The sequence below is a fragment of the Musca autumnalis genome, unplaced genomic scaffold, assembly GCF_047663935.1.
Source record: "Musca autumnalis isolate F117 unplaced genomic scaffold, ASM4766393v1 scaffold_2, whole genome shotgun sequence".
Taxonomy (NCBI): Eukaryota; Metazoa; Arthropoda; class Insecta; order Diptera; family Muscidae; genus Musca; species Musca autumnalis.
Genome location: NW_027411755.1, coordinates 5,523,632 through 5,549,172, shown reverse-complemented (window position 1 = coordinate 5,549,172; position 25,541 = coordinate 5,523,632). Strand labels below are relative to the sequence as shown.

General features: G+C 34.8%; 1 protein-coding gene across 1 annotated transcript; it reads right to left on the bottom strand.

Annotated features, from left to right (window-relative positions):
* Positions 1-922: 922 nt before the first annotated feature.
* Positions 923-25,331, bottom strand: LOC141393584 (cartilage oligomeric matrix protein-like). Its single transcript, XM_073966743.1, has 14 exons — positions 25,104-25,331; positions 15,954-16,138; positions 15,749-15,815; positions 14,666-14,993; positions 10,814-10,931; positions 9,889-10,074; positions 9,393-9,510; positions 5,416-5,540; positions 3,415-3,621; positions 3,241-3,356; positions 2,411-3,174; positions 2,084-2,181; positions 1,290-2,015; positions 923-1,222 (listed from the first exon to the last, which is right to left on the bottom strand). The coding sequence occupies exons 2-14, from the start codon at positions 16,027-16,029 to the stop codon at positions 1,149-1,151; spliced, it is 3,003 nt and encodes a 1,000-aa protein (XP_073822844.1). The 5' UTR covers positions 16,030-16,138; positions 25,104-25,331; the 3' UTR covers positions 923-1,148.
* Between the last annotated feature and the right edge of the window lie 210 nt (positions 25,332-25,541).

The following is a 25,541-nucleotide window of genomic DNA, read 5'->3' as shown; positions in this document are numbered from 1 at the left end:
AAAATCGGTAAAACTGATCAGAGGCCCAAGCAAATATCGCATATTAAATTTGAATGCGGTTCAATTAAAATTGGCTGAGTTATAGCAGAATCGGAGAAATATATATATGGGGGATATATCCAAATCTGAACCGATATGGACCAAAATGGGAATTTTTCATTCCTATGCCCGCATAAGTACTTGTATAAAAATTCATCGACCTAGGTCAACTCCTTCTATTTTTGTCCACGTTTACAAGGAAGCGGCAACACTGTGCGTCGTCCCATAAATTCGTCAATATTTATATTTTTCGTGTCATTCGTCTATGACTCGGTGCAAAACATAGGAAAACGGATAAAAATCGGGGTATTACACGTCTAAGACCATGTAGACATTGCTGCTTACGAAATTAGCATCAAACACAAAACCACTACCATTCGTTTTACACACTTACTCTACTGACACAGCGTTAGCGCAAGCTGCACAAATGCCTAAGAACGTGTGCACAAAAATAAATACTGATTTGTCTTTATTGGCCATCCATGGTCTAAGACAAAGACTACGACAATTTATGCATTTTGTTAAAATTTCATATTTCCATTGATAACACGATTTTGCGTACAGTTCTAATTCGCTGTTCTCAGTTCCTTTCAGGTCAGTCCAGCGAGTCAGTTCAAGGGGTCAGATTCGCTCGCTTGATTGACCTTCATCAACTGCTACCCATTCTAATTTCTTTCTGCGTTGTATCGTATCGGCATTGCCTTCCATGGTACCTTTAGCCAATTTCTCAATGGCGTCTCTTTGCTGCTACTCCAACCACGTGGCTTCTCGCGCAACTGGAACTTTTTTTATATTTGTGACTTTTAGATGCTAAGCTGTATGTTTTGAGCTCAACTGTATCTTTATACTCCCCACTCAAATGAATAAAGGTAATGCTTATTAATTATGATGCGATTTATATAGCAATGAAAAACTTTAATTCATAAAAGATTGATGTAAAATAAAGCAAATGAAAATACATAATTATATACAAAAAAATAAAGATAAATATTGAATATTCAAAACCAATTATTATGCTGATGGTCGAAATGGTCAACTCTCCGATGTCTCTAAAATCGATGTCACATCTCGAATTAAAACGATTACTCATTACTATCTCAAGCGTCACTCTAATTATCTTCGATTTCAACTATTTCTTTCAAATCGGCGGGCAAATCATTATAAACCAATTCCGGGACACGAGCTGTAATTAAAGATTGAATAATTTGAATTCCTCCTCATTAAATTATTTCTACATATGGTTTACTTACTATTACATTTGGTAATCAAATCCGACCAAATGATATTTTCTTGTGAGTAACAGAACACTCCCAGTCGGCCACCTTTCAATGTGGAATCATAAACATTGCCCGAATCCAAGACCATTTGGCCACCTTCAAATATTTTCAAACGTATCAATCCAATAGCTGGACGATGCAATAGGGACCAATGATATGATGTCTTTTCATTCCAACCCATGGGATCCTTCCATAAAACGCGTGCTTGACCGTTAGTATCTTCCTTATCCAATAAGCTCTGGGTCAACGAATATCCAGGTCCAGTTGTGCTATCGATTAGTTTAATTTGTATACCCGGATAACCAGCGGCATGGAATGGTGTTGACTGCCACGATGACTCGACATTCTTTCTCAAAATGACAATATAGAATTTACGATTACTTTGATAACTGAAAATGAAGCCGACATAATCATCATCTAATTCATCATTGACATAGAAGGTGCCATCGAAATCGACTCCATCAAATGCATCGCGACCCACAGCCAATCCAGGATCACTGTTTAGTTTTTGTGTAATTTCTGAACCATTGGCATGTATTACCCAAATGGGTTGAGTAAATCCCTCCGGGTATAGACTAACTAAACGTACGTCTCCAAAGTCAGTGGAATGAATCATGGAATTATGTGGACAATTATCGAGTGTGTTTGCGATGCCATCATTATCTTCATCCAATTCGCAGAGATCACCTTTGCCGTTCGCTTTATGGAAAATAGGAATGGATTTAAAATTTCGTAGATAATTAGAGATATGTATGTCGGTGACTTACCATTTGAATCCAATTGATTTCGATTTTTGGCCAACGGACAATTGTCACGATTATTTGGTATGCCATCGCCATCCATGTCATCATCGCAAGCATCACCCCTAAAAGGATAGAAAGTGGAGATTTAAGAAGCGAATCATAATTTGGAGTAGTTGTGAGTTTTTACTAGCTATTATTATCCCGGTAAGCTACCCAATTTTAATTACTTTGACTAAATAATGTGATAACATCTCTCCAACAAATAAAAATTAAGTAATTATGGTCCTCTAATAGAGATTGTAGCCTTATCTACAAAACCTGGAAAATAATAATCTTACTCCGCATACTTACTTTCCATCGCCATCCGTATCCAATTGATCAGCATTGGAAACCATCGGACAATTATCTTCACTATCCTGAATACCATCATTATCACCATCAATATCGTTATCACAAACGTCTCCCAGTAAATCATCATCACTATCTTCCTGTAATGGGTTGGAAATTCTAGGACAATTATCACAAGCATCACCAATGCCATCACCATCAGAATCCGTTTGCCTAACATTCGACACTAATATACAATTATCGTTGGCATTGAGCACCGTGTCATTATCAATATCATCATCACAATCATTGCCCACACCATCATTATCAGCATCCAATTGCCTGGAATTTGGCACAAATGGACAATTGTCACAGGCATCACCCACGCCATCTTGATCTGAATCAATTTGATTGGTATTGGGAGCAAAAGGACAATTGTCGTTATCGTTTGGCACCCAATCCTTATCCGCATCGTCATCACAAGCATCACCGATGTTATCGTGGTCGAAATCTTCTTGTCCCGAATTTGGCAAGAGGGGGCAATTGTCTTGTTTACAATGTGGCTCAGAGCAGGGCAACGAATGGTCGGGCCAACTATCCAAATCTTGATCACTACCACAAACGAAACCATTGCCGGCCCAACCAACATTACATCTACAGTGAATATTATAATCGTCTGAGAGGAAACACTTTGCATTGCTGTCACAATAATCATCGGGGCAAACGGTGGGTGTACAATGGGTGCCGTTGTGTTTGAAACCTTCACGGCAGTGACATTGATAGGAACCCTGGGAAAAATTAACAGTTCCCATTAAAAAAATAAAATATTTTAACTAAATAAGTCTGACACTTACAATGGTATTCACACACACGGAATTCTCTCCACACCTAGCCACATCACTTTGACATTCATTAATATCCACACAGTTTTGACGTTGAGAGGTATTTGTCCAATATTTAGCATTGTAACCTGAAACAAAATAGGTATGTAAATATGAAAATATTTATTAAACCTAAATATCACTTACCATCAGAATGCATTCCCTCATAACCCAATGGACATGGTTCACAACGGAAGCCAGGGCTTAGATTAACACAAGTCGACAACATATCGCAGGGCCTGTACACTTCACATTCATTGATATCAACACAGGTTGTGCCATTTGACTGCTCTCCCTGGGCGCACGTGACACAGCGATAGTATGGCGGAATCTTGGAGTCAATACACTTTGAGCCTATAAAGGAGGAAGTTGCATGAATGTGGGTGGCTCCGCCAAAAATAGTTCGATATTTCAAACAAAACCCCGATTGATTAAAATATGTAAGTTATTACGTCTATAATGAATCTGTTGATCGACCTAAATATGAATATTTGGTATAATGAAACCAACAATAAAAATATAGATTCGCTATATCCAAAACATTTTATAGCCGGCGAATGAAAACAAACTATTTTTAACTAGAAAATACACCATACGTGACCGATAGTATTGCTGAGTCCACGATTCGATTGGCAAGAAAAAGCGTAACAAATATAACGCATTTTTTGTTTTGAGCTTTGCTTGCTTACTATTAAAAAAGTTAGGGAACGAAATGTACGCTACCAGTGTTGTTTCCATATTTAATAAAATAATAGGTGTGTGCGATAACATTCCCAGCAATAATTACTCAGTCAGTTCAGCAACCCCACTCAGTGAATTTTACTCTCTCAAGCAAGAAAAATTGCAGAAAGCTATCGAACAGCATTTTGCAAAAGCTTGCAAGAAAGTCAGCTGTTTCCGAAAATGTATGAAATTTGTTTTTGTTTCTTTTGATATTTTAAACCAAACGGAACAAAAACATAAATTTTAAAATTGCAGTTTACTTATTTAATGCTTTAATCCAAGCATGGTCACATTTGGCACTGCGGTGCCGATGATTTTCGGCAATTTACACGCACACGACCCGAATGCACGGAAAGAGCGTATAAAAGAGAAGAAATGTTTTGATTTGTTATTGTTTTATAGCTTGCGTGAATACAAACTTACTAACACACTGTTATAAGTTGCCAATATTTTGAATACGTTCACATTTTCTCCGTTCTCTTGTTGGTCATGTCTGCTTTAATCCAGACGTGACCAAAAAGAGAACAGCCCAAAATGTGAATGTATTCAAACTATTGGCAACTTATGACTGTGTGTTAGTGTGTTTTTATGCACGCACGCTACAAAACAAAAACAAATCAAAACATTATCTCTTATCTTTAAATTGCCGAAAAACTTCGGCACCGCTGTGTCAAAGAAGAACACGTTTGCTTTAGAATCTAAAAAAAATGTGCAATTGTGAAATTTTCTTGGTCAAAAATATTAATATTTCGAGTTGTTCAGTTGTTCGAGTTGGCTTTTTATCACCTGTTCGATGTAGAACAGGTGATAAAAAGTCAACTGATCAGACTTGCAACTTTTTGCGGGACAAATTTTCCCAGCAAAAATTTGCAAATTCTCAGTCTAAATAAAAATATCGAACAGCATTCAGTAAAAATTTGTACGAATTTGTACAAATTGTTGGGTTATCGTACACACCTAATGTTGCCAAACGAAAGTACGAAAAGTCGAATTTAGCTTTGATTCGTTGAATCTCAGTCATCTTTACAAATTTAAAGAAATTAGTGGTGTGTTTTATTCAATGCCAAAGTCAAAATAATTTACATGGACGGCAAGATTAGAAAACTGAATGAACTGTTCAATTGCACTTCAGAATTACTTTAGATTTTCTTTAAAAATTCTGAACTCTCGTAATAGTCATAAAATATATACATAGTTTTATGGTTAAACGTTCTTTGCCGTGTTCCAGGTGTCCGCTGATGTTGGCTATCATATCAATAATTTTTGTTTAAAAGTTCATATCAATTCGATTCGAAAAATATTTTTTTTTGTTAAATAAATACTTAAAATTTTCAAAATGGGATTTTCACATAAAATTTCAATTTTCTATCAAAAAAAAATCGACGATAAGTGGGTTAAGGTAATTATATATTCAAATCAACTCACAGCTAGGACAGGGTGTATCTAAGCATAGACTACGCTTTACGGTACAATTACGTCCATCACCTTCAAGGCCAAGGGGACAAGGATCACATTGGGCGCCATTTACTGTTTCGTGGCATTGAACGCCGCTGTTTAAAAGAAAGAAAATATAAAAATTAAAAAAGGAAATCATTTTAAAATGCATTTCAAAAAATTTTAATTGTGGAATTGATGTGAATGCAAATAATTTAATAAAGTTATGTAAATAAAGAAGTAAAAAAGTATCAGTCGGCCTTGCCGACAGAGATATACCCTCAGCCTGTGTGGATTTGTGGATTTCCAAAATTTTGGACGTATGAACCGACAAAAGTATGGATAGGATTAAAGCTCAAAAATTTGCGGGGATTTCGATAGATATGGCTAGCCTACGAAAAACATATGGTGCCATAGCGGTTTTTTACAACTTTCGGGTTGTTTTCACAAGAAGTATGGACTTGCCCCAGAAAAAACTTTAACTGTCGTAATTGAGGCAGCGAATGCAAGTTGCTTCAACAAAAATCAGAGTGATTCGAAAGCAGGTCTTAAAGTGAGTTTATCCAAAATTTTGTGTGGGATGTACCCGAAGAAGTGGACAAATATAGTCCATATTCGAACCTGATCTATATCTGGTAGATATATTAGGATGTGTAAAGTATGGACCAAATCGGTCACTCCCACAATTTTTAAGAACATTTTTGAACTTTTGTGGGGGAAGTACCTGAAAGAGTGGACCGATATGGCTTATCTTCGAACTTAATCTAATTTTGCACAAAATATTACAAAGTCCACATTTTGGACTGAATCGGCAGATCCGTTCGAGAGTTATATTGCGCTCCAACCACTACACACGGTGTCATAGGGGTTTATTGTAACTTTCACGCTATTTTCTCAGGAAGTATGGGCTTGTCCCTGATGAAACTTGTACCGTCGTATGGGTGGTAGTGAATACAAGCTGCTACAACAAAAATCAAAGAGATTCGATAGCAGGTCCTAAACTGAACTTTTCCGAAATTTTGTGTGGGAGGTACCCGAAGGAGTGGACCGATTGAGTCCATATTGGAACCTCATCTAAGTCTGGTAGAAATTTCACGATGTGCAAATTATGGACCCAATCGTTTACTTCCTTCAAGAGTTATCGTGCGCACAAATTTCCCGAACTTTTGTGGGGAAGGAGTGGACCGATATAACCAATTTTCCAACTTAAACTAAGTTTGCACAAAATATTACGAAAGCCAAATTTTGGACCGAATCGGTTAATCCGTTCATGAGTTATCGTGCGCTCCAGCCAGACAGACGGACGGATATGGCTAAATCAACTCCAAATTCTCTGAAACACATTTCGTCCAAACATACTTAGGGTCTAAAACCATTATTTCGATGAGGCACATTTTGTCCGTATGAACGTGTATATATCCTCGTTAGCAAAAATGCTGAGGGTATAAAAAGAGGTTCTCCGGATTGAAGGCCTCGTAAAGATCTTCTAAAGTTTGAAGATCTAATAAATGCCTTTTTGTCGGTTTCCTGTTGATAAAAACGCCATGACATCCATCTAAGTTCGATTGTATAGAAAACATTTCACATAAGACTTTAATGGATAGATATTCACAAAACGTTCTTCTATAAAACAAAGTTCTCAAAAAGGTCTTCTTAAGATAGAAAATCTCAAACAAGTTGGTATTGATGGAAAACCACGTCAAAATGTGCTTCTATTGATTCCCATCATAATCATCCACATTGGCCTGCAATTATCTTTTAGAAAATTTCATCCACAGGCTGGGTGGGTGCCAAACCCATTTGATTGTGACTGATATCTTAAGAATAGTAGGAAAACGCCCTCTACTGGACAAAACAGAACTTCAAAAGCATAGCAAAGTTCCCCACCACTACTGAATAAGATGTTCATAAAAGCAATTCACCTTAGCCCTTCATTATCTTTGCCCTTAAGTATTTTACCAGCAATGACTTAAGCTAGAATGCCGCGCTGCTTATGTAGTGAGCCTTATCTGCGGTCGATTCTTAATAGATCCTTATATCTAATATCCTTATATCTCTGGTGTAAATTGTACAGGGAAACGCAAGCGATGATTCTACATCAATTCTCGCTTGTGTTTCCCTGGACAGCCGGATGGGTAAATTGTATAATTGTGATCTTAGTTTATAGTTACATAACGTGTTAGAATGGAGATCACTCCTTGTGACCTAATCTGATGGCTATGGGACGCGTAAAATTGGATTTTATTTTACTTAAGTGCTGCTTATGAGAAGCGAGATTCTCGTCTAGTACAGAGTTATTATTTTAGTAGTTATGATTACACTGTGCAACATTTTTAAGGTGATCTTGTGCAAACAATTTGAGCTGAGTATTTTTTGAAAGTACAGACCCAAACGACATGAAACCCTAGTTGGGTTTTGTTGTGTCAGATCCAGCTCGTATTTTATGGCTCCATCTATACATGGTTCAATTATGAGTTTTTAAAGAAATTCGGGGCTATATCTCTGAAACCAATGCGAATATTCTTATGATCTCTGAAGCAAATTTGTAGATAAGGACAAGAATAAAATGTTTGGGAAAATAATGAACTCGAAAAACTACATTTATTGCCTCAAATTTGAAAATATATGCAAAAATTCCACAATTTTTATATTTTCGCACCGTATCTCCAAAACCCTTAATTTTTTCTGAATATTTTCTTTTGGAAAAATATTCCCTGAAATGTAATACACAACTCTTTAGAACATGTCATTGTTGTAAAATGCCTCTATGTCGTTGTTTTCAGTACATTTTTCAACGACGATTTAATAAAAATGTCAATAATGTAGTGAAATCCGAAATGCGAGAATAAACTGTTGGTGTGAACTGTGTTTGAAATACGTGTTGTAAAAGATAAGATGCAAAATACCGCTGAAACAACATGAAGTAAGCATTTTAGAGTTTCGGGATGTTCTAAAGAATTGTTGAGAACTTTATTTGGAAGATTTTTGCAAAAGGTTGCTTGGTTCAACTCCCAATAGTTTAGCCGATACTGACCAGAATTTCAGCAATTATGTAAAATTTTTTATATTTTATAGATTTTGATGCCCTAGATGGAGCTTATCTTATGTGGTTTTTTGAAAAGATAAGTTCTACTAGTTTAGGGCCAATATCCTATTAGTTTCTGAGATAAAGGCCTGATGAGGCCATAAAATCCGAACTGGATCTGACAGGACAAAACCCTACTAGGGTTTTTGTAGTCTTAATATGTACTTTCAAAAAATGCATACTAAAAGTTGTTTGCATTTTCAGTGTTGCATAGTGTTATAAACAATTCCCATGGTTGCATTTAGTCAGTTAACTTACAAATTAAAGCAAAGATATACATATAACACAACAAGATGGCACATTTTCATTGCCACTATACATCGGGAGATGGCGCTGGAGGTCTAACATAATGTTAATTTACAATATGGTGACATGAATTTATGTTATTCTTGTTTTTGTTGCCGTAGTGTTCTGTTAGAGGTAGTTTACACTATCTATTAATGTCATTTGACACGAAATAAAAACATTCCATATTTGCCCACGGAGGCATTGTGGAGACGTAGTTTTTTCACATTTTTGCTGGTGTGGACGCATAGAGTAAATGGCGTAAGGAAAATCTCCAATATTACACATATTAGCAAATATATTACGATGGAAAATTTCATGTCATATGACATTTACATATAGTGTAAACTACCCCTTAGTTGTCTGTTATACACAAACCCCATCTATAATTTAATAGTAAAATTGAACTGCATTATGCATATTGTCCAATCTTTACCATTTTATGTCTTTGATTAAACTGATCAATCACAATAGAAAAGAGGAATAGTTACAAATTCACAATGACAGGTGTAGAAATGCTTTAAAATTGTTACTGTTGAAATTAAGAAGGCTTAAAACTGTAATTACTAAAATATGGATTGCTTCGGTATTTACTTACGTGAAACAGGGACGATCGTCACAGGTTATGCCCGGTTTACATGTTTGGCCATCACCCACCATACCCCTTGGGCAGCGACCACATCTAATTCCTTCCTCAGTGTCATGGCATTTAACACCTGCAAAAAGAAAACAAACAAAATGAAGGTCAGTTAAATAAGTTGCAGTTCACATGACTTTAAATTCTAAATTGTCAAATATCCTGCGAGGGTAAATAGAAGACCCAAAATATTTTTATAAATGGTCTTAATGTATTTTAGTAGAACTTTTCCCAAGCATACATATATGTAATTATTATTTCATTTTTAAACTTTTATTTCTTAATTTAGATTAGTCTTATTTTTATCTATTGAAAAATTCTTTATTAAACTGTTCCGATTTCTGAATGACATCTGATCAGTGAAATTTCTCAAAAATATTTCCTTCAGTTTAGTTTCAAGAAACCCCTTCGCATCACAATCTCACCATTCACCACATTAGTTTCATCTTCCACTCACCTGGATAGCAAGGATTCGAGGTACGACATGTTTCCTGTAAATATTTCCCAGCATTGGTTGCCTTACAGCAGGCACAGTTCTCCAACAGCATTCGCATATAGGAAATATCTTGGTGATGATGAACCATTTCTTCACGTAGTTTTCTCACCAAAAACGATAAATCACTTAGGGATTTTGCGAGGGCATCTGCAACAAAAAATATATATGAATTTATATAAAAGTACACTCAAACTAAAAAAGACTAGTAAATACCTGGCTATGTATAGAAATATATAGGTTTTGAATATGGTTGCATTATGTACTAACTAAAAACAAGAATATCACCATTATTTTGTGTCCAATCCCTAGGTGACAAATGGCAAGAGTATCAACAACATGACCAGCACCAGCAGTACAAAATTTAGTACTCACTTTTACTTTTCCCACGCATATTATACGAATTTAAAAAACCGCCGGTTTATCTCACTTACAGTACTAATTTACCGGAATTCCTCCTTATCTCGATTCTATCTCAAATCTACTATTCATTTTCTAAATACCAATTGTACTAAATTTAGTACTTTACGTATACTTTTAGTACTAATTTCTCAAAGAGTTTATTTATCTCAACCCTACACCACATACAAAATTTTAGAATTCCACATTTGTCTCATTAAACACCTCCTTACCTCAACCACAAACACCAACAGTAAGCCAATTTCAAATTCCTACCTTCACCAAATTTAGTATATTTTAGTACTTACTCTTCGTATCTTTTAGAACTTTTGTTCATCTAAAAAATTTTAATATTAGCTTCACCTGTTCGTCAGATACAAATGGTGCAATTTTTAGTACATATTAGTATGAATTTCACAAAACCCAGCCTTATCACACACTCCCACCTGCACCTAACAAAATATTTCCTCTTGTTGAGGAATTTACTTACCTCTTTCAGAAATATTGTCCTTTAATGTGCGCCGATTGTTTTGTGGAGTCAATTGCCTTAGGCAATTTGCTTCATCAAAATTGCCATCAATACGTAAAGGATATTTAGGTTCACGGAACTGAAAAAATAAACTTATTATTAAGTGATAATGGATGTATTGTTTAAATATGTTTTCCATATGCAGAAATCTATAAATAGAAAATTCTGCCATCATAAGAAATCTTCTATCTAAAGAAAATCGTCTTAAATGGTATTGTTTCTAAATGCATAAGAACGATTCTCTTAAGATGTCTTCTATCTGTATACGATTTTTTTTACCTGACCTTCTATCTGTAGGAAATGTTCTTATGTGTTCTTTTCTTTCTTCTGAGACAGATCCTTTCAAAGAAGACCTAAATCTGCTGGCAATTCTGTAAAGTTGTTTTTCTTCTATAGAAGACTTTTATATAGAGGTATTCTATCTACAGAAGTTCCTCATAAGAAGTCTTCTATCCATATTAAATTCTTTAGAGACTGATTCTACCAACATACGATTTCCCAGAGATTACATTGATCTATTGAAGGCTATTAGGTATTCTGTCTGACTCCATATACCCATAAACCAGTTTGTCTGGCATCAGAATACATTCAGTCTACTTTGCCATGGAATAACCAATAACTGCAGCATATGAAACTACCATCAAACTACTATGTGGGATGTGAAACTTTCCTCAAACTTATTTATACTATATTAAACATCCCTCAAACTACTCTGTTTGGCATTCAAACTGGCTTAGACTGCATTCCTTGTCATGAACCTACTCAACAGAATAACAGCCTCTCCTCAAACTACTTTATAGGGTATCAAACTTCCCTTAAACTAATTTATCTAACATCCGACAAATTTCGTAAGCTTTAACCTACAGTGGCAAATGACATATTAACCTCAAACCACTTTTTCTGGTGTTAAACCTCCCCCAACTAATTTGTAGGATATCAAACTATCTCCGAACAGCTTTGTCAGACATAAATCTAAGTTCAGACTACTCTCCTAGTCATCCTCAAACAATATTGTGGGGCATCAAACTTTCCCCCAACTAATCTGGCATCGGACAACTCTCGTAAGCTCTAACCTATACTATCAAGTGTCAAATGTCTAATTAGCTTCAAACCACTTGTTCTGATGCCAAACTTCCTTCCAACTAATTTGTAGAACATCATCTGGCATCAAAATAAGCTCGGACTACTTTTCTAGCCATCAGCCTGCTATGCCGGATATCAAACTGCTTTGTCTGACATCGAACTACGATCAGATATCTTGCCTAGGCATCAACTAACTCTGCCGGATATCAAACTACTTTGTACTTTTTCCGACTTAAAATTACCTTTGAATATCAAACCGCCGTCAAACAACTTTGTGCGGTATAAAACTTCCTCCAAATCTTTTCTTCCAGAATCAAACTACATTTTCGAGTATCAAACTTCGCTCGAACTAATTTGTAAGATATATGTATGTATAAGCATTATCAGACATCAAACTACATTTATCTACGGAGGTAACATATACATAAAGGATTATCTTGAGATTACACCTCAAAAAAGATTTTGTGTGCGTTTAGATTACGACAGCATTCCGCAGCTCTTTACTCGCGAGCAAGCAACGAGAGTTTCTCTCTCCACTCACTAATTGAACAAACATGAACCGACAACAATGTTTGCTCTAATGTTTGTTGTTGTGTGACGGATTACGATTATACAATGCTTTACTGCCTTACAATTCCCTCGAATTTATACGCAATCCCATCTCGTTGCCGATGTTTCTAGAAGATCTGGTAACATTTCAATAACAACTGTGCAACAAACACACAAATCGCATTAGGCCAGCATCAGGCAACCCATACCAACGCACATTACTTTGTTTGCATTAGTATTGGAGACATAACATGCTTAATAGTCATTTCGCTAAGGGGACGCATAGACAAAAAACAAAAGAAGCGATGCACGACCTTCTTCATTGCCTGCTCAGCTGAGACTAAATTGTTTTGTTCTCTCCACATGTTGTATACGTGAATAAATGTACGCTCCAAAAGAGCGTGCGTGCACCCCTTGCCTGATGCTGCATTAGGCGAACAATAACACACACAAACATATATGGGCGAAAGAGTGACAAAAAACCTAAAAGAGAGTACAACAAAAACAATATGGAAAGCTTACACTACGCGATATTTGCAATGATGAACACGAAGAGAACATTTGTATGGTAATCGAACGAGTGCTCATCTTGTTTATCTATGGCAGCGTCAGGCGAGAGAACGCCCACGGGCGCTCATTGAACGTTGCTCTCTCCACTCACACAATTCAACCAATTGAAAAAGCATGCACTCACACAATGTCTCCCCGTAAAGGATATTTGCATGATTGTTGTAAATCGAATGTTGTAAACATCAATAACATGGAAAGAAAGAACCTAAAGGATTGAGCAAATTCTATACAGTAGTTGTTGTTGAAACCCCAATTTACAACAATTCAAATCTTTAAAATAACAAAAAATCATGTAAATTATCTCAAATGTGTCAGTTACATTCGTAACAATATATGTAAAGTGTTCTTCTATCCAGGGTTTCGGAGTCTAGCAAATTTTGCTGGAGTCGGAGTCGTGAAAAAAAAACTCGACTCCGACTCCGAAAGCATTTCCTATTTTTGAGATAATTAAATTAATTTTTTTAATACAATCGCGATGATATATGTTGAGACAGAAGAAAATGTTGGGCCTTTAGGCTAAAGAGGGTATAAACACTTTGATAAGTAAAGTAAGAAAAATCGATTTCAATGAAATAAAGTCATTACATACTAATAACTAAAAGTATTAATAATATATAAAATTAAAATAAAATAATATTTTTGTTATGTATTCTTAGCTGGTATTATATAAAATGAATTTCTTTATGTTTATTTTCCTGGCCATGTTCCTTAATATAAAAACGTACAAAGAATACAATTTTTAACAATAAATACATCAACAATAAAAAAGCTAATTTCATTTCTGTTTCCAATCCATTTATAGGTTTAATGCAGGGATGTAGTCAGAAATACATCTCGGCACCAAAATGGGGGTCAAAACTTGATGTTTTGTGAGTAAAATATACAAAAAATTTCAAAGAAATTACCATAGTAAAAAGATGTACATATAAATAGTCCTTTAACAGATCGATAGGGATCCCATATTCAGCAATCCTTTTACTACATTTTTTGTCATTCTCGGAGTCGACTCGTGAAAAAAAGTGGCCTGGAGTCGGAGTCGGCCAATTTTTACCTCGACTCCGAAGCCCTGCTTCTATCTAAGAAGTCTCTTATCTACAGATCCATATATAAAAGACCCCTTTAACAATTTCGATATCTGTAGAAGGTCTTTAAAAGATGTTATTTGAGTGTTGATGGTTAGCAAAGAACTGTTGTATATACATATATAGAAGAATCTGTTAAGCGATCGTCTGTCTGTAAAATACCTTACTAAGAGGTTTCATTCTATAGAATTCCCTGTAAAGAGGTCTTCTGCCTATAGATAATCCTTTTAACATATATTTTCTCTTTTTAGAAGAGGTCATATATATGTAGATCTTCTTGATAATTATTATTATCATTTTTTGTTTTTTTTCATACATACAATATCTTCCTTTAAGGTCACCTCTACGAGTTAAACAACCTTTTTTAGAGGCCTTATTTATGCGAAAGACACTTTTCAGAGGTTAACTATCTATTAATTCTTTCAAGTGATCTTCCACCTATACAAATACCTCTTAGATCCCTTTTATTTCTGAGTATCCCTTCAAATGGTCTACAACATTATTTTCTTAATCTAATATCAAAACTTACCAACTTCACCGTAGGACCATACGTTTGTGTATATAATCTTGTAAAATTTATTTCGATTTCATGGGCTGAAGTCTCTTTGCAATCGATTAATAGAGAGATATGATTTCCTCGGAAATATAGGGCCAATGAACGGATGGTAGTGCTCTCATTAATCGATGTTTCGAAATGCGATGTTTCGAAATGCAACGTTTTTATTAAACTATCATTGCTAATAGTCAAAATGGCACGTTGTTGTTGACGATCCAAGAAAAATGTCATTCTATATTTCAGCGTGGGAAAATTGATCACGAAAAGAGCTTCGATGGGGTTATGTAAATCGTGACGGGGCCTGAAGAGAGACGGAGAGAGATGAATATATATTTTTAAATTAATGCTCTTCAATGGAAAGCGCCATAGTAAGCATGAACAATAATTACGGACTAGCTTATATTATCAACAAAATATAAATCTGTAGGATTATTCTGTAACTTTTAACAACTATCGATATTTTTAAAATTTCTCTTGTTTTGATAACAACAATAAAACAAACAAATGAAATTGTTGTAAAATAAATAATCTGTAATTATAATTGTTCCACAAACATCCCATAAGGGACAAGAGACAATGTGTAAAGTTGTTAAAAAGTTACTGAATAGACCCACTGATTTTTTTTGCAATGTGTCTCACGCTTGCCACCAGTTAGAGTCTACACAAGTAGGGTGCGAGAGTAAATTTACGCTCACGCGAGACACATTGCCAATAGAGCAGCCATGCACGATTCTTTACGAAAAAGTTAACTACAACTCTCTTTCCCATACAAAAACCCAAAATAGCATTCTCTTCTTGTGCACCATTGCAATAGAGTATGTAAAATCTAAACTAACTCTCATTATTTCTCATTTATTAAGTGTTTAATTCTCTTATCGATTAAATGGACAATTGCTTCTAAGGCTTGAAACATAAAAAATCAATAAAACGTAAAGATCTTGTCGGTGCTTTAAATTTTTAACAATTTAATCGTTTAAAATTGAGTGCTATGTGGCGTAAACTCTACCCAAAAATAAACTGAAAACTAAATGCTGTTATTTCGGTAGGATTACTAACCTTAGGTAACGCATGGAGATTACGCATTCCCCTCTCTTGATGTGTTGCTCAAAATCGGATGAAGCCCCTAAAATGAAAAAAAGAGATGAGAAAGCATATACAGATGCGAGGAATTTGCGGTATTGAAAATAGTTTCAATATTTCTAATTCCTTAACTCAGCGCATTTTTATTTTAGCATTAACTACTTCTTGGTCTTTGACTTACCTGGATCGAAAGACAGTGGCGCCACATGGCTGAGGAATAGCAGAGTCGTTAATACCCTAATCCATAACCAATTCATAATGATTTTTCACTTGAAATTGCCGCAGCACAAAACTTCGTCAATGTCAAATAAATCGTAACTGTTTGTTGCCGTGTTTATTATTGTCTCGTAATCTAGTCTACACAAACTGCAAAGAAACAAATAAAAAAACATCAGTCGGATTTGCCGATAGACATATGTATACCCTCAGCCTGGGGCTGTACAAAAACAACAGCAACGGTGCTCCTGAATTTGCCAAGAACATGACATAGTTTTAAAAATAAATAAGAATATCTTTAGTTTTGCAAGTTTCCAGCGGAAATGTTTAGGCTTTCATTGGGTAGGTGTCATTGACAGTGGCTCGAAAATGGATGAAAGTCTATACTAAGGACGGGCCTGAATAAATAGGCCGACATCTTGGAACTGAAACTAAATTTGGGAGTCATTAGGAGGAAACATGGACTTCCCCTCGAACAAAATTATATAGTAGTAATCAGAACCACCTGGACTACAACTATATACTTAAACAACATTTTGATACCTCCCTCACGTATTCGGTCGGAAAATTCAAAGGAAATACTTTTCTTCTTAATTTATGATTGCTTAAGTCTGGAGTATTCCCCCATTGGCTTAACTTCATCATTACCTTTGAGAGTAATGTTTACAAAATTAATTTAATTTATCTATATATATAAAATAGAAAAATGTTTGTATGTTTGTTTGTTTGAAATTTATAGACTCAAAAACCGCTGAACCGATCTTGCTGAAATTTTCAGGGTATATTACTACATCGCCTGAAAGTAACATAGGCTATAAAAAGTTTCGAAATTCCGCTCTGATCCGGAGATATAGCATCAGAATCGGAGGTACCTCTAAAAACTTTAAACTTTGTATGCAAATATCTACAGAACGGTTACAGATACAGACTCCAAATTTGAAATGTGTGATGGATTTTAGCCTAAAAATAAATGTGCCAAAATATATCGAAATCGGTCCAGATTTGGATATAGTTCCCATATATATTTTCGTCCGATTTCAAGTATTTGATGTACCAAACACGCTATATATGTCCGATTCTAATGACATTTGGAATGTGTGACGGAATTTGGCCTATAAGTAAATGTACCAAACTATATCGAAATCGGTTCAGATTTGGATATAGGTCCCATATATATTTTCGTCCGATTTCAAGTATTTGATGTACCAAACACGCTATATATGTCCGATTCTAATGACATTTGGAATGTGTGACGGAATTTGGCCTATAAGTAAATGTACCAAACTATATCGAAATCGGTTCAGATTTGGATATAGGTCCCATATATATTTTCGTCCGATTTCAAGTATTTGATGTACCAAACACGCTATATATGTCCGATTCTAATGACATTTGGAATGTGTGACGGAATTTGGCCTATAAGTAAATGTACCAAACTATATCGAAATCGGTTCAGATTTGAATGTAGCTCCCATATATATTTTCGGCCGATTTTCCGCATTTGATACACCAAACACGCTATATATGTCCAATTTCGCTGAAATTTGGAATGCGTAATGGAATTTGGTCTAGAAACAAATGTGCCAATTATATCGAAATCGGTTCAAATTTGGATATTGCCCCTATATATATTTTCGGCCGATTTCCTGTAATTTATGCACCAAACACTGTATGTATGTCCAATTTCGCTGAAATTTGGAATATCTGACAGAATTTGGTCTATACATAAATGTGCAAAATTATATCGAAATCGGTTATAATTTGGATATAGCTCCCTTATATATTTTCGGCCGATTTGCTATATTTTATGCACCAAACACGCTATTTATGTCCAATTTCAATGTAATTTGGAATGTGTGACGGAATTTGGTATAGAAATGAATGTGCCAAATTATATCGAAATCGGTTCATATTTGGATATTGCCCCTATATATATTTTCGGCCGATTTCCTGTAATTTATGCACCAAACACGCTATGTGTGTCCAATTTCGCTGAAATTTGGAATGTGTGACGGAATTTGGTCTAGAAACAAATGTTCCAAATTATATCAAAATCGGTTCAGGTTTGAATATAGCTCCCATATATATTTCCGGCCGATTTCTTCCACTTTGTGCACCAAACACGTTATGTATGTTCAATTTCATTGCAATTTGGAATGCGAGACGGGGTTTGGTGTAAAAATAAATGTGCAAAATGATATCGAGATCTGTTCAGATCGGAATATAGCTCCCATATATATTTTCATGTTTTTGTTACATATGTCTAATTTGAATGAAATTTTGAAGATTATACACAAGTACGAGTACTTATAGTTGAGAAGGAATTGACCAAGGCTACAGCATTAAATATTATATCTTTGAGAGACTTCTTAAGAATAATGTTTTAATATGATATAACTAAACCATTATTTGAGTAAAAATTTTGAATACGAGTGGGAGTTATCCTAAGAGTAATTTCAGATATGACAATATGTTAATATATATATGACCTGGAAATAATAAGTCCCATTTATAAAATAAATTACAACTATCCTCAAACCTAAGGTTCTCAAACCTGGTTCTATTCCTAATTTTATTCACTCCAAATCCAATCTGTACAAATAAAGAGAAATTAATATTGTAAGAGTATATAACTACCGTAGGAATACTTATAGTCGAAAAGGCTTTAGGAGGAGTGTTACCTCCTGAAACATACAAAAATACCATAGTAGCTCCAAAACAGCCCTGAATGGGTAGAGAACGCCTTCATATCTCCTATATTTATACGTTAAAATATTAAAAAAGCATTGCATTATATTTTATCTAAGTCGGGGTAGCAAAGCGCACCGGGTTCAGCTAGTATGTATATAAAATAGAAAAATGTTTGTACGTATGTTTGTAATTTAAGGACTCGAAAACCGCTGAACCGATCTTCCTGAAAATTTGAGGGTATATTACAACGTCGCCTGAAAGTAAAATAGGATATATGAATTTTTAAAATTCCGCGTCGATCTGGAGGTATAGCCTCAGGATCGGAGGTAGCTCCAAAAAATGTAGATTTTGTATGCGGTTATCTAACGAACGGTTACAGATACAGTCTCCAAATTTGGAATAAGTAACGGAATTTGGTCTAGAAATAAATTTGCCAAACTATATTGAAATCGGTTGAGATTTGTATATAGCTCCCATATATATTTTCGACCGATTTCATGTATTTTATGCACTAAACACGCTATGTATGACCAATTTCAATGCAATTTGAAATATGTGACGGAATTTGGTGTAGAAATAAGTATGTCAAATAATATTTAAATCGGTTCAGATTTGGATAAAGCTTCCGTATATACATATATTTTAAACAGATTTCATACATTTTATGCACTAAACACGCTATGTATGACCAATTGCCACGAAATTTGAAATGTGTCACGGAATTTGGTCTAGAAATAAGTCTTCTTATTTTTTCAATATCGGCATTATTTGTGCTCATTCTCCCACATGAAACAATGCCGAACAGACCAAAGATATTTTTTTTTAAACGAACGCTTAGAAGAAACGCAGCAACGTTCCCCTGGCTTTGACATTAAAATTCTATGATTTTAATGACAAAATTGGAAAGCAGAATATCTTTGGTCCGACAGTCGGGGAATCCAGGCTCCACAATGAAACATCTGACAATGCAATGAGGCAGACAGATTTCGCAGCATACAAGAACAACAATAATGTCAAATGACATTATTTACACCAATAGCCACATGTTACTTGATTATGCTGACGACATTGACACCATGGGTCGATCAGTAAAATAAGTAACTGATAAGGTCGAAATAGAATCACCTAATCAGTCCATAAATGCCAAATTTCAGCAATTTCAGTTGGAAAATGCGGCTAGAATCTTCAACGTTACCAACATCGGGTGGTACCTTCCAATGGGGGCTATATCAAAAAGTGGACCTGTAACGACAATTCTCTGTTGAAATATTTTATACCCCCAACGAATACTAAATACCAAATTTCAGTTGGATAATGCGGCTAAAATCGTCAAAATTACCAAAATCCGGTGGTACCTTCTTATGGGGGCTATATCAAAAAGTGCACCTGTATCGAGAATTCTCTGTCGAAATATTTTATACTCTCAACGAAGACTAAATGCCAAATTTCAGCCATTTCAGTTGGCTATATCAAAAAGTGGACCTGTACCGAGAATTCTTTGTGGGAATATTTTATACCCCAACTAAAACTAAATACGAAATTTCTGTCATTGCAGTTGGATAATTTGGCTAAAATCACCAAAATTACATACATCGGGAGGTACTGCCCTATGGGAGCGCTTTTTAAATAAATCACGACCCAAGTTAGCTTTTTCAAGGTTTTCACGATTTTTCTTGGAAAACGCAAGTCCTATCGAAAGATAGGATAGAAAATGTCGTAGCTATGAAAATTCTCTACAAGATTGATTTTTATAATATATTCGTAGTTTTTACCGTTATTGAGATATAGAAGATCAAATTAGCACAATGGAGGAGATACAGTCACTTCCTTATATTAAAATGTTATGCACAGTTTTTTAGGTTTTCACGATTTTGCTTGGAAACTGCAAGTCCTATCGAAATGGGACTAAAATAAATGTTGTAGCAGTGAAAATTCTGTGCAAAATTGGTTGATTGATATTTTTCTAGGTTTTACCATTTTTGACATAAAGACGTTCAGCTCAAACTTTCAAACTGCAAATCCTTTCGACATGAGACTAGAGAATATGTGGTAGCTGGAAAAATTCTCTACAAGATTGTATTTCGTAAATTTTTAATAGGTTGTACCATTTTTGAGATATATAAGTTTAAGTTGAGAAATTGCAGTCTTGACATTGTTTTAAAAGGAGGCGATACAGTCAATCCATTGTCCTAATTTCTAACTTCTATATCTCAATAACGGTAAAACTACGAAGATATCATAAAATCCATTCTTGTAGAAAATTTTCATGGCTACAACATCGCAAAATCGTGAAAACCTAAAAAAACCCTTAAAAATTTCAACTTGAATTTATTTAAAAAGCGCTCTGGCGATTTTTTTTGTTGTTGTTTGATTTTTCACATCTACATACATACATACATATGTTCCCACAACATCCCCGAAGGTACAAGGGAGACTTCTCTCATATCAATGAGTGCACGCCGATTCTTATTGGCTCAATGATATGGGACTTACAGTTTATTGCCGAGTCCGAACGGCGTGTCTTACGACACCACTTTTTAGAGAAGTTTTTCATGGCTTAACCCTCCGTTGGACACCTGAGTCTAGCCAGGCCTTTTTCATTTTATTTTGCATTTTAAACTGGGTTAAAATAAAGCTGTGGACCTGAGATTTCAGGTAGCTTCATGAAATTTTCTTACCTTTCCAACGAAAGAAACATGAAGTCAAAAGGATAACCAGAAAAGGAGCTACAAGGATTTTTTGACATACATATCACATTCGTAACACATGAGTCTGGCCAGACCCCACCTATTTTTTATTGAAAAATTTCCAAAATTTTTCTTAAAATTGGTTTTTTTTCTACATTATTTGACAGAATGAATACCATTTTATGAAATTTGTCGCATTTCACCCTACCATGTCTTCAAAATTGCACGTAAAAAGGTCGCAAAAGTAGGAGATGGGTTTGAAATCAGTGTACGTACCACAACCTAAAAAAATCCCTTGGAAATAGGGTTACACATTTATTTTAGACAATTTTACACATAACTGGACAAATAAAACCCATTACAAAGCCTTTATGCTCTTTTTGTGGAGTGGAATGGTTCAAATATAGGATTCGCCATATGAATTAGAAGAAAGTCCTTAGGACATATGCCCTCATTTACCTATTGATATTATCGTTATTGCACTGCAATAAGCTGTAAAGTTATAAAATAGATCCTATTCATTCAGAATAATACCCCAAAATAAAATATAGTGCATTGAAGTTATATATAAATAAGATTTTTGAGCATAGAGACAAGAAAAGTAAGAATTTTTACTCCATAGGCATACAGTATCGGCCAAAACTAAAGCACCCCCTCAGTAAATTTTTTTGAAATGATAATTTTTTTATGAAAACTAAATTATAAATTTATTTTTTATCTTTCTTTTTATTTATTTATATCTTTATAATTGAAAAATACAAAAATAAGAAGATCAGAATTTAATAAACAAAAGTTAAAATTCTAAAAACATTATAGGTCGCAAATATAAGCGGACAAAACTAAAGCACCCCCCCCATTTGAGGTACAGCAAAAACTATTGAAATCAATATTTCGTTGCTTATCCTCTATTCTGGATGACACAATCACATCTTTTAGGCATAAAGGATACTAAATTATTAATTACTGCAGGCGAAAAAAATTGATTTTTGGAAAATTTAGCTTAAATCCTCAAAATACTGAAAATCGGAAGGTACCGTTATATGGAGGCTATACCCAAACGTGTACCCAGGTCCACGATTTTTGGTGGATATGTTTTGTGACCACTAAGAACCCTAAGTACCAAATTACAGCTAATTTAGTAGGAAAATGTGGCTTAAATATCCGAAATACCGAAGATCGGAAGGTACCGCTATAAGGGAGCTATACCAAAACATTAGCCGATATTGTTCATATTCATTCAAAAATGATGCTACAGCATCCACTAGTCAAAAACAATACGCTAACGTTTAAAAATTAGCAAAACAACGAATTGCTGAAGAACGATAGACGCCGACTTATTCAGTCAACGACCAGCAAAAAAAAAACCTTTCATATCGACTAAAAATGAAGGAGCCAGACTGGCATTCGCCAAGACCCATTTGAACTGTTTTCCGATGAATCTATGTTTAATTTAAAGTATTCAGATGGTAAAAGGCTTGGACCAAATGGGCAACCGTTAAATCCTAAATATTGCAAAGACGCTGTAAAGCATGGAGGCGGAAGGTTTTTTTGCTGGTCGTCGACTGAATAAGTCGGCGTCTACCGTTCTTTTGCAATTCGTTCTTTTGCTAATTTTTAAACCTAAGGGATTTAGTATTTGACCAGAGAATGCTGTAGCATAATTTTTGGATGAATATGAACAATATGGGCTAATGTTTTGGTATAGCCCCCTTATAGCGGTACCATCCGATCTTCGGTATTTCGGATATTTAAGCCACATTTACCTACTAAATTAGCTGTAATTTGGTACTTAGGGTTCTTAGTGGTCGCAAAACATATCCACCAAAAATCGTGGACCTGGGTCCACGTTTGGGTATAGCCTCCATATAACGGTACCTTCCGATTTTCAGTATTTTGAGGACTTAAGCTAAATTTTCCGAAAATCAATTATTTCGCCTGTAGTAATTAATAATTTAGTATCCTTTATGCCTAAAAGATGTGATTGTGTCATCCAGAATCGAGGATAAGCAACGAAATATTGATTTCAATAGTTTTTGCTGTATCTCAAATGGGGGGGTGCTTTAGTTTTGTCCGCTTACATTTGCGACCTAAAATGTTTTTTGAATTTTATCTTTTGTTTATTAAATTCTGATCTCCTTATTTTTGTATTTTTCAATTATAAAGATATAAATAAATAAAAATAAAAATAAAAAATAAATTTATAATTTAGTTTTCATAAAAAAATTATCATTTCAAAAAAATTTACTGAGGGGGTGCTTTAGTTTTGGCCGATACTGTATGTCCGTTTTTACTACCTTGATAAAATTAATTAAATTTAGTGTTTTTCGGTATGTTTTTTTGACAAATAACGATTATATATGTAAGATTAGGATCCTTAAAACATATTCTACATTCTTTTTATACGAAAATATTAATTAAGTTTACTAAAAAATTTATATTTATTACATGGGTCTGGCCAGACTCATGTGTTACGAATGTGACAAACAATATCGGTGTCCAACGAAGGGTTAAATACTCAGGAAATGTCGCCAGCATCACTGAGGAGGAATTTTGCCACCGTTGTTGCTTGGCCTGGGATTCGAACCGCAGACCTTCTGAGTGCAAGTCGGACGTGCTAACCATTGCACTACATCTATGAGTTTCAAAATCAACAAAAACTTTCCATTTAAATTTGGTTCAAGAGCACCGTGAATATAAATCCATTAAGGACCATTATTATAGGACTTAATACCATATGTTTAGGGGGTTTCTCACTATTTTTTTTATTTTATTTTTTTTTATTTATTTTAAAATATATAAGTTACATAAAATAAGTGGTAAAGATTTCGATCGGAACAAAACGGACTGATTTTATGCACTTCTAAACGCTTTGCATTTAAACGAGTTTTGTCAAAATACATTTTTGTCGGTGTCTACACTAGCTTCAAGAGAATGGACGTATCTGCGTGGGCTTACATCAAAATCTTTCTTTGAACGAGGGAGTTTTTTTGGGCTGACGTAATAAGTAGGAGGCGTTAAACTGAAAATAAATTGTGTTTTTCATATAACTATACAATATTCAAAAATATTTAGACTTAAAAACAAACCCATATCTCGTCAAACAAAAGCTAGGCATTACAAAACACTGATACTACTCGTTCTAATGTATGGCTCCGAAACCTGAGTACTTGCGCAACTAGAAAGACAGTGTACCAATCTGCGTTGACGGTGAATATCGACGTAGTATAAAACACTATATCGGCTATACAACGGCAGCGGCATTGTTAAACGTACCGAGATACAACGATTGCCTTGGCTAGGCCATGGCATAAGAATAAGCGATGATGATCCAGATAAAAAGGCGTATAAATAAGGGCGCTACACGCAGAACACTGGAAGACGAGATCGAAAAACACGGTATTTCAAATTGGAGATGTAAAATGACAAATTGAGAGGAATAAAAATCTTTTATTAGTTCGGCTTATAGGACAAATTTTCTATAGAGGCCATTTTGCACTTAGATTTAAACATGTTCGCAATTTGATATAAAAATTCACAAAAAAACCAAAAGCATCTCAGTACTCTCTCTCCACTTTTACACGCTCATTTGATTGATCACATTGGCTTTTGTTATGTTGAAACAATGTTGTAATTAAACACAATCTCTAAATGTATTTTTTTTTTCTATTTTTTCCACAAATCACAGTCATAAGTAGCGATAAATAGGAATATATGTTTTTAATAATTCTTCGATTTACCGAGATTTTTAAATTTTAAGAATTGCTACTTTTTCTTCTTCTCAACACCACCAGAAATTAGACAGCTTTTGTCAAGTCGCAAACGTTGACTGATGATTGATCATCACCACTGACCAACCTACTCATCAAAGGGAAAGAACACAGAACACACACAACTGCACGCCCACATAAACACGATGATGCACAAGGAGCCTAGCGAAACTCGAAACTCGAACTGCAACGACGAACAATTTTAAATGCAACAGTCACAGTTATTTATCCGTGTGCGCGGGAGTGTATGTAAGTGGGGGGATCACTAGACAACGGAATTTGCATATCTTTCAAAAATTTAAATAAACAAAACATTGAAAAAAAGATTTCGCCTCGTTCAGCTCAACTTCAACGAGAGATTAATAAGATTAATATTAAAAATGATCTTCGCCCTAACATACAAATTTG